The following is an 11099-nucleotide window of genomic DNA, read 5'->3' as shown; positions in this document are numbered from 1 at the left end:
CTCTAGAATTTCGCCTTTATCGAAAGTCGACCGCCATAGCCCGGATCGAACCCGCGTCCTTCGGGTCAGCAGCCGAGCGCCATAACAACTGAGCCACCACGGCGGCCATAAGCAGAAAATTAAATTTAAGTAACAAAGAAGAACGAGTATAAACAAATAACAGTGTTATGCCGGTGTTATCACATCGTGCTGCAAGATGCGGGGCATTATGCATCGTGAAAATTCCGCATAGTTTCTTTAATCTTCAACAAACCCTCTTAAATGACCGAAATGACACGGAAAAACATTGATTTGTCATGCCATTGGACATTTAAATGGCTTCTACCTGCTGGCACTGATTGCAGTTAGAAGTATTTAAGAAGGCCGTCTGTTTTATTTTTGAAAAAATTATGTTTTGGAAAAGAAAAATGGTTTGTCATGTGGTATAGAGTGTTTGACTTCCCAAAGCTACACATGGACGGCTATGAATGATGCCGTAGTGATGGGCTCCGAATTTATTTAGACCATCAGGGGTTCTCTAACATGCACTGACGTCACACACTAAACGGGCGTTTTTATACCTCGCCTCCATCGAAGTGCGGCCATAGTGACGCCTTCTTCTGTTTCTAAATTGATCAGCATCTCTCCGAAAAGAGTGCAGTATTTTGGGGAGCGCTCACGTACTTCGTCGAGACTCCAGTTTTGCGACTTATGGCAAGTACAAATCTAGAAGCAGGAGCGACCGCAGGAAGACTGCAACTTGCTGCGGTCGCTGCTGCAGGGGACAAAGAACATGAACTTTTTCGTGTTTCTGAATGCGCTTTTGTGCAATGCAAGCGCTGTCGAGGGTAGATCTGCGAATGCATTGATTGGTATAGTATAATCTTGCGATATACGAAGAAACTGCATTTACAAACTATTTCATGTTGAAAAATGTTCTCGTTCAAAATTTTATGTTCTGAAAGATTTCAAGCCACGCACTGGTAAGCAAAAAAAAAAACGGGATAGCCGCTAGTGGAACGAAGTTTATGAAGTGATGGCATCCGATGGGTAGAATACACATGCACACACACGCACACACCAGCTTCCTTTGTCACTTCTTTCATCCCCAGAGCCACAAGTGGTGAACTGCTGGGGTGTTTTCATGTGTGTCAGTGGGAATACAGCCTCATATTTTTTTCTGAGTCGTGCAAGCAGGGATGGTCACTATCGCCAAATTGCCGCGAGTAGATTACCTTTAAGCTACACACAGGCATAACAGAGCAAGCAGAATTTACCTCCATTTATTGCGAAGAAACATGTGAATACTGTGGTAGCATGTTGCATTATTTCAGTAAGGCATGTTGCTGGGCAAGTTGGTTAAGCATTTTTGAAACTTGGAAAGAATCCACCTGTTTTTAAAACTTTTAGATATGTTGACGATTTTCTTATCCTTTTATCCACCGGTTTTGACAATTCTTTTGAAGCTATTGTGTCCAGGATTTTAAGTGTTTTTAACCTCAAAGGTCGCGGTCTAGTTTTTACGCATGAAGTCACAAGTGAGAAAAAACTGCAATTTTTAGATCTAAGCTTAGCGTTCCGGGAGGACCATTTATGCTGGGGTTACTATCCCGGTACTAGCAAGGAACTCCTGCCCTTCAATACGGCGCATTCAAAAATTGTGAAGCGCGCCATTGCCTCTCTCTGCATTGAGTCCTCGCTTTCAAAGTCATGTCCGCACCAAATGCACGATAGCTTAAAAAATCAGATTGGCCACCCACCTGTTGGCTGATGGCTTCCCCTCGGTGGTGTTGACTGCCGTCGCTGAAACCCTCCTCCAAAAAACAAAACGCTGTACCAGGCCAAAGAATCCGGAAGAAAGGAGTCCTGCGGTAAAACCTGAAGTTATGCCTTATGTGCACAAAGTGTCACATAATATGGAGAAGGTGGCTAACAGACACGAAGTACCGCTAGTATTTTCAGCACCAAACAAGCTGAACAAACTTATACCCCGGATTTGTGGCACTGAGCGCCCTGGATGCAATATAAAACATCAGCGTGTCTTCACCCGTTGTATGGAAGGAGTGCTGTACGAGATACCCCTGACCTGTGGAAAGTCCTACATAGGGCAAACGGGGAGGTGCATCAACAAACGCCTTGGGGAACATTGCAAAAAGGTTGAAAACAGTAAAGATAAATATGCCAACTTGGTCAACCATGTTAATATGTGCAAGTGTGAACCTCGACTGGAAAAGGCGAGGATTCTTGGCAGGAGCAAGATTAAACAGGCGAGGCTTTTATTGGAAGCGTTTCACATAAAGAAAAAGGCGGCTTTGTGTGTGAGTGACACGTCAGTGAATTTTTATGCGGCGGAGTACAATTTTCTGTGCAAAAACTGATAATGCAGGGTGATAGGTTATGGCTGTGATAGGCACATGGAGTGAAAAAAAGTGGGCGTATCCTGAGACTATTTATCTGTGTGGTTTTCTTGAGTAATAAAAAGTTGGAAGTTGGCGCCTGTCCGTTGTCTCCTTGTCTTTCCTTTGTGTGTTTGGTTTTACTTGCGCCAAGGTGGATTCTTTCCAAGTTTCAAAATGCTGTATTATTTCTGAAGGACATCCCTCTGAGGCAGCGAATGACATCCAGTACGCACTTTTTCTTCTCGATTTTTTCAGGCGTTCTCTCTATTACTCTGTAGCGTACAAAACATAGCGAAGCCGTAGCTCTACAATCTTACACTGAAATATCGAGTGTTTATGCAGCCCCACAGAAACTATTGTTTATGAATGAAAGAAATCCTAATTTCCCAGGTCGGTCATCTTCTCTGCATCTGTACTAGGAAAAAAAAGCCCGACAAGTAACGAAAAATGACACTTATGGGGGATGCGTATATGCAGCGTCGAGCGGAAAACTAGTGCTGCATGTGTTTACAACTTTGCATGCATAAGAAAGCACGTCGCTTATTTTCAATTCAGCTTTTTCGTGTCCCTTGTCTATACGAACACTCGCCGACAGACGATCACCTTCTTTATTGCTGCTAACAGCACCAGGCGCGGAGAGCACTATACTGAATATTTAGATGCTTCCCATAGCCTCAGTGCTCAACGGATCGGGACCACAGTAGGAGCTGGGTTCTTCCTGTTCAACAGTCCTGCTTGAGAATGCACGTATCTTCTGCCCCCTTTTCTGCGGATCCAGCCCTAGCGAACAAGCAATCCAATGTCATATTGCATCATGAACGTCAGTGCAAGTGACTCGACCGCAACCCGAAATGGCCCTTACCCGAATACGAATTGGCAATGTTGCCTTATCCGGCTACTCGTTATGAGCCTCTCTTTGCCTGCGTGTGCTTCTGATAGAGACAACAGGTTTGATATCTTTTCTGCTAGAACTCTGTGAGGAATGCTCGTTGATCGCTGCGCCTGTGTTTATTGTTGCGCACTAATGTTAGACCACCCACCAGCGTAAAACGGTATTCATGGCACGTAGGCGCAATGGGATCCAAGTCATTTTCATTTTCGGTTGAAGGAGACAGAGAGAACAGCTCTTTAATAAAAAAAAAACAGAGAATTACGGCTGAAGGCAAATCTGCGAAGCGAGGCCAACTGATACAAGATGGCCCACTTGCAAGGGTCATCTCGTTCTAGATGTGCGATGGCCAGCAGTGGCACCGTCGAAAGGCCTCGCATAGGTACCGCCAGAACACTAATTCAAGCGTCGCGCGTAAGCGAAGCATGCAGGGAGCACCCGATGGGCTGCTGTCACAGTCCAGTTGACCTATGCTGAAATGTAGCCGTGAAAATGAATTCCTTTGGCTGTGACGGTGAAATATATTTTGATACTGAGCGAGAAAGAAGAGGGGCGCTTAGATTTGAGGACTTCCTATGAACTGAAGGCAGCTGGAAACCCCCTCGAATAGTTTTTTTTTATAATTTGTCTTATCCAGAATAAGACGCCTAGTTTTTCGTAGCGTGCATTTCACGGATTGTCATGGAACGTAAGGGAGAAATCAAAATCATAGAAATAGAAATGAAGTGTCGTAAAAACTGGGCTGCTCTGCTGCGTAATAACCTGTGTCTAGTTGCAGGGAGCCACGAACCAAACATAAGGCTGAAGGCAAGCCTCCCCTAATTGATCGATGGCAGTGCGATTTAAATGTGAGGTTCCTTATGAGTTGCGGACTCTCCGTAGTTCGAGCTAAAATACGACATATTATTTTGCCAATTATGTAAACTTCGAATAAAGCCGAGCCTTTTTAATGCCATTTCTTTTACAGGAGTGTGGGGTAAGTTGAACTAAACAAGCTTTTCGAAATAACCAACTTCGATTTAACTAAATTGCGCTTATTAGCGCCCAGCTAGGGACAGGGCCAAATTACAACAGCCACATTTTAAGAATTTGCAAAAAATAAATACTTTAAGGCATTCTGTCGTCTTTCTAAGTGAAGGAATGACACTAATTACTGTAGTGCACGCACATGCCGCATCCCATACAACTCACACCATACCGTCATATATCACATTTTCTTCCCCGTGGAGGTGAACGCGACAGTCTTCTGTTGTGGGAGGTTACAACAGAGAAAACTAGGAGTGATGTACTCCCCTGAGAAAGTGCCACATATAGCTCTTCGTTTAAAAGAGAATGCAAAACATTTCTTATCGACCAATATCCGTTAGATAGTTTCAACGATTAATAACCAGCGTTGCATGAATCGGCTCCTGACCGCAAGAAACACTCAAACTAGTTGTCAATGTCGACACATGAAAGCTGCTTGGCCGCCTTCCATCGACAGCTGCAACTGTCGCTGCTCGCTCGACTGCGTTGAGAAGTCGAGCGTGGCAGAAGCCGGGCCAGTATCCGGAGCGGAACAGGCCGTCACAAAGAGGACGACACCGCCCCGCTGCCTGCCTTGTTACGAAGGGTGCTCCCGCTGGGCAGCGAGGGCTGGCGGCGGTTGCTGCCCCGAACCACTAGGGTGGTGTCGAAGTGACATCCTGTTCCGCTTTGTTTGCGACCAGCAACAAATAAACTGTCACCACCCCAAAGCACCGTGACGAGATTGAATCAAGCGCACGCGCACGCCTGGCCTCTATTGCATATCAGGTGCTCCAATTGGTGTGAAGATAGCATTATATAGGCGTACGCGTCCGCTGGCAATTTTGCCACATCATCTTCTCACGAGAGAGAGTTCATTGGGGCAAAGCCCTGCGCGGGGCAGTTCAGACATCCGCCTTAATATCTGCAGTTTCAATAACGAGCAGGATAATCTCTCAACTCCACCTTCACGCATCTACAGAGCCCGCTCATACATAGCCATCAATATTTAACGAAGAGAGGCATAAGCATTGAAAACAACTGCTGTTTTTCACTCACGACTCGATACCATTTTAAGCAAATGAGAAAACGTAAACTCCCATAACAAGCAGTAAAATGCTACGTTCGAAGTGCTCGACGTAATTTACATTCAGTAGCTCGATCTTTACATCTGTGCGCTTCCATGTAGTACAATACGAGGCAGTTATTTTCAATAACTGCTTAATGAAGCAAGTGAGAGGTGCTGGAGGCTGCAAGCAATCCGTAATCCTACCAAGACGTGTACAAGATATTCAGATAAAGGAACTTTTAGTTGGATATTGCTTTCCCCGGCCTGGAATGGTACGCCAAGGTGCCTCGGGTGGTAGCAGACAGTATACAGGAAATAAGCGTAAAAGTATCTTGATCTGATCGAACGATGGCGTAGAGTTTTCACCGTTTAGCTATAAAGATTTGCGTGTTTCGCGCTGTGTGACCTGCAATCCCGCATGAATCTCAGTTGTTCTTTTAGCGGGTGCGCTGTGTAATTATCCAGATGCTGTTAGAATAGCTTTGGGGGTTTTGTGTCGACTACGGAAATGAGCGCAGTTTTGGCCTTTATAATATTGAGTGATATTTTTGTGGCACAAACGTCCTTAGTTATAGTTTCCCATGTCTATCAAGCCATTTTAACGCGATAGCGTTAAGGAGTTCATATCGCAGAAAATCCGGCGCCGCCGTCGGCGCCGTCAGCGTCGTTGACCATGAGCGAAAAATCCCCGAAAAATCCCCAGGAGAAGCTACCGAGAAGGCAGGTGGGCCACCTAGGTCCCGTGACCTTGCGACGTCATCACAACCAACTGATCGGATTGTAAGCAAACTGCCCACCGTAGCAGGTGGCAGTTAAATTAATGATTGGTCGCTAGAGCTTGCTGCGTAAGAGCAACCCGGGTCGCACAAGCCCTACCGGTAGCAGCCCCTGCCATCTCAGGACAGTGGCGCATCACTTAGCCGCTTCACCACTTCGCCAGGGGTGGCAAGAGGACTGCCAGGGATCTATGAATGTTAAGGAGAGAATGACCAATTCTGCATGTATGTTCATTACACCATTAAGCTATCGCGTAATACCCTTAAGGCGGAGCTTAAGTGTCCCCTCCAATTTTTATTGAGCCAAACAGAAAGAACGGAGCTTTGTTGTGAGAAGTCGTTACAAACATTTATAGTACAAGATACGTATTAGAGGCGTTTAAAGTTGTGAGAACTGAGTATTCACCTAATTTAGGTCACACAGCTTAAGGTGTGGTACTGTTTCATACAGGCTCATGCCGAGATAATTCCGTTTCAGAGCTAGTAGCGATCTTCGCCTGCTGCAAAATGGAGAGTCAAGGAACGCTCAACTCTCCTTAAAAAACTAGCACTGCTTGCCTTTTCCTCTCTACTAATTTTATTGTTCTTTTTTTGCGATTACAGTTGCGGCGAAAACGATTCTACGAAAGGTACCCAGCGGCAGTGGTAGTGGTGTTTCTAAGCCTGAACTCTATATCCGGAACGGCAGCACAGGTGGACAGGTCGAACAGAGAGCCTTTGGACAATGCAAACCGGATCCCGTGGCCCGTTTATCAACACAGCACCGCGTCCAGCATTCCTGGACTTGTTCCAAACAGGCCTCCAGAACCACCTAAGCAGCGGCTTCGCCTTTCTGATTCGCCTTTGCCACCGTCATTCATTAAAGTCATTAATTCCGTGAGCTCTCCGGACTGGGAGACTACTACTCCTGCGGGACCTCGAGCCGTTGTGTTAACAACTTCGACAACAACCACCACTACCACCACAACGACACCGGCTCCCCCTCCATCTACCACGGCACCATTGCCTACAAGCTCTGCGTATTATAAACGTGGTCAACCACCTGAAGTAGATCCACTGAGTCCCAGCGCTTGGAAGGCTGTACCAGAAATCCCGCCGTTCCCGAAAAGAGCGAGGTTGCAAGCAAAAAGGCGGCGGAAGATGAGGCCAAAGCAGGAGACGACCACAAAAGAGCGCACCCTATTCACCACCGAAGTGGCCACTGAAGTCCCCACAACAGCGTACCCAACGAGGAAGTTTGGTGTGACGCGTCGACAGCTGCCGTCGCTCGTTCGCGGTTACAGGAGCAAACCGACTAAGACCACACCACCTACAACCACGCCAGCTAGGAGAGCCTTCGTGAGGCCGGCCCTCCCCGGGAGGAAGTACAGTCCTGTAATTCCTCGTCGGCCAGTGCTGACGACCACAACTACGACCAGCACCTCCTCCACGAGCAGTTCCACGACAACGACGACCACTTCAACGAGGCGGCCTTTTGTCTTTGGGGAGCGGAAGGTACCGTCCTGGTATGGCCAGACAAGCACAACCACCACGTCGACGACAACGAACCGCCCGCTGCTTTCGACACCCTTTTCCAGGCTGGGTAGAAGGCCAAACTTGCGCTATAAGAGCGACGACATCTCTCCTGGCTTCGGGCCGCGACCGAGGCTGCCCTTGCGTACACTGCCTCCAGTCATCAGAGACGCTGTGCCGCAGACGGTAGAGAAAGACGAGCTCGAGCTGTCTCAGTCTGTTCAAACACAGAATGGACGAAGGCGCCTTGTCAACGACGTGCCTGCAAGGGTGCATGTAGTGAAAGGCCAGCTACCTGATATACCGGCGGTGCAAATCGCCAATAACGGAACCGAGGCCGTCAAGTACGAGGGCAGGCACGGTGCGTCCGATGAAGGCGGCGAAGTAGTGCGTTTTGTGGCCATTCCACACTTTGTAGAAGGAAGCGTCCCAGCGCGGAGGGCAGACTTCAAGGAAGGGGCGAGGGTACCCTTCAGGAGGATCTTCAGAAATCCCTTTGTGGTTCCTGTGAGAAGTAAGTACAACGCTGAAGTATCTTCAATGTCTGATCAAAAATTGTAAAAGGTTCAGTTGCCACTGATAGTAGTGGACGCATTACTACCAGTCGCCTTAATCGGGTGGCCAACATCGATGTGACTTAAAAACTGTATGTAAGAGGTGCGTTTTAGCATGTTTCATTGAAAACTAATAGTAATTTATAAAATGTTTTCATTTATTTATTGATTTAAAAGAGCTTTCTTGGTTATGGTATTGCCGCCGGCGGCGGACACCAGAAACAGCTAAGACATGTTGAATAATTTTGAACTTGCTTACCTAAATCCTAATAGTTAACTTTTGAACCACAATACTTCGACACCTCACCGCAATTAGAGATTGGGCAGCTCACCATTAGTAATACCTATAACTGTTTTTAAGTTTAAATAATTGCAATTATAGTAGACGTTGCAATGCAAGAAATACTGGCCCTTCACACGCGGCGAACCGACACTGTGGAGCTCAGGAGCTCATGCAGCAACATCGAGAAGCATGCGTCATCCAGTGGCCTACGTGTCACGTGTTCCTTTCTGCTGCGACTCTACACGGCAGGACTGGATGCGGTGGTGGCGTAGCGGCATCCTGCCGGCCTGTGAGCCGGATGGGGGTGGCAAGCCGGGAGAAAGCACGCCACACGCGCTCTGATTATTTATTGTTTTTGATCTAAGAGAGGGCAGTGCTGCCAACTTATTTTGCACTGTTGATGGTAGGCATGTACAGCTTTTGTCAAAAGTCTTCAGGCCATATGGTTAACATTTCAGCGGTATAATAGAGAACGTACGCCACCCTTAAAGGCCAAATAATCTTGAAATGAGAGGACGAGAGTTCTCCTTACACACACACAAAAAATAGTTTTCAGGAGCGCCATCAGTGCTCTAAAGCACAGCTCGAGAGCAAATCATGTGTCCTGAAGACTTTTGAGCAAGACTAAAAAATTTTCTAAAAATACGGCGGCAAATTCGCGCTTGGCCCGGGTAAGAATTGAACATTTCTGCCAACCTCTGAAAATGATGATAGCAGGGCTCCGTATATTTACAACAGTTTGATATCTTTTTTCTCCTCAGGAACTTCTGGAGAAAAACTTCAGTTTGAGCTAGTTGGTGAATAGACATCGTAAATGGAATGCAACAACGCAAGAAAACGGGGACAGGAAACGGGTCCTGTGTTTTGCATGTTGCTGCCCTCGTTTTCTTGCGCCGTTCTATTCCATTCACGAACTGCTGGAGTACCTTTCAATGTGGGTTGCGTATCTTCGAACCAAGTGGGCACATCAAGAAACGTCAGAGATTACATTACTCGTGTTATTAGACAACCTTCTGGGTGAGAGAAAGCAGAATATGCGGGGCAAAATCCGGCGCAAGGCGTTTTCATGAGCCTTCACTGGGCTTCTGATACAGACCTTTAGCGTACAGTATTGAGCGGAAGAAAAAACGGCGAGTGAGCAGACTCAACCACGAAAACCCGAGCCGGTGTTCTTTCGTATTCCGTGTCAGCATCTATTTGAAGTGGTACATCTTTCATAGCATAAGACAGATTTAGGGCCCGTTTCGAAACTTCAGCACAGGGAGAATAGATCTGGCTTAAGACAAATTTGTCTCCATAGGACGCACAAAGTATGGCCACATATGGGAAACAAAACGGTGCGCTTAGGCTGTACCGAGAATGCAGCGGCAATCAAGAAAAATGATATCCTCGCAGGGATACGAAGTAAAAGAAGTTCATTGAAGTGCTGGCGGAAGCTCTCGAAAGACATTATTTGCCTACCATAATTTTTGTGTGCCACGTAGCCGCAAAGAAGCAACACGAGTGCACTGCGCAGGCCTGTTGTGGTTAGCCGTCTAGTTGCACAGCTCAGTGGGTTCTCATTGCGATTTACTGCGTATTTGGTCATCTCGCAGGATTAGACGAAAGTTATCATTTAACGAAACACTACTCCTATATTTCCTATTTTCCATTCTGAAGCTTGGATTTTGCTTTCCTCTGAGGTTGCCGTTTTTCCAGTGCCTCAAATGTAGCTGCATCGAATTAATGATGAATTGAATTTACATCGATGGTCCTTCGGAGAGAAAAAAATATAAAAAAGGGCTCAAATTCTAGCCATTTTCTGAGCTGAACTTTCCCCTACCGTCTCCATCGACGAATGGCGGAGGTTTCTCAATATGCGCACGATGAGACTCACAGTTCGTGCAAGTTTGGGCGAGAGTTGCGAAAGTGAGAACGGTGGTATCATCTTTACTTTTTTTGCAGCCATCGATCACCGCTATATGTATCAAAAGTGTCTGAAAGCCAGTCAGCCTTTGTCCCCCAGTAGCTGCGGACAAAGGAGCTCTAAGACATTCGATCCCCATTTATTTTTGGGCGATTTTGTTCAGAACTCGATCTAGGTTTGTGGCTGCTGGTGCTGATAATGTGACGCATTGGTTTGATGCAAGGTGCACGCGTGTTGTCCGCAGGGAGGTTCCCATACGCTGGGCCCGTTGCCGTGTATCCGCCGTCCCTGTCCTCCATTGAAGACGGCAGCAGTCAGGACGAAGAGGTCATCCGCATTCCGGTCCAGAGACCAGAGGTACGCTCTTGGCGGTGCTGCTTGCGTGCCTCGAACATGCGCAAAGCGGGTGTACCTCTGTATTCATTGCGAAGTAGCATGGATCGACTTTGACAATGTTCGTACATGGTGCGTATAAAAATTAGCCGGTGTGCCAGGACTGCTTGACTTCTGCAATGCCACGAAGAAGACGAAACTACGTTAAAAAGCATATAACCCTGTGGCCTCAAGAAAATCCGGGAACCAAGAAATTTGAGACGTTATGGCGACTTAACGTTTACAATTCAGATATTCAGTGACATTCTGCGTATAAAACAATAGAAACGATTGATTATGTGAATTTCAGGCCGGTGGCCGTTTTTCATACCTCTGTATACATTTGTACTTCTGT

At 46.7% G+C, this 11099-nt stretch overlaps 1 protein-coding gene across 3 annotated transcripts in view; it reads left to right on the top strand.

The window, feature by feature from the left end:
- Positions 1 to 11099, top strand: part of LOC144114620 (uncharacterized) — a 90848-nt gene that overhangs the window by 34733 nt on the left and 45016 nt on the right. For all 3 annotated transcript variants that reach the window (XM_077648478.1, XM_077648480.1, XM_077648479.1), the window contains exons 2-3: positions 6721 to 8143; positions 10617 to 10729. In XM_077648478.1, coding sequence (XP_077504604.1) covers positions 6721 to 8143; positions 10617 to 10729 — 1536 coding nt within the window. The remainder of the gene's footprint in view (positions 1 to 6720; positions 8144 to 10616; positions 10730 to 11099) is intronic.

This window comes from Amblyomma americanum, chromosome 1, assembly GCF_052857255.1.
Source record: "Amblyomma americanum isolate KBUSLIRL-KWMA chromosome 1, ASM5285725v1, whole genome shotgun sequence".
Lineage (NCBI taxonomy): Eukaryota > Metazoa > Arthropoda > Arachnida > Ixodida > Ixodidae > Amblyomma > Amblyomma americanum.
The sequence above is the reverse complement of the archived record's forward strand: the minus strand, read 5'-3'. Positions and strand labels throughout refer to the sequence as shown.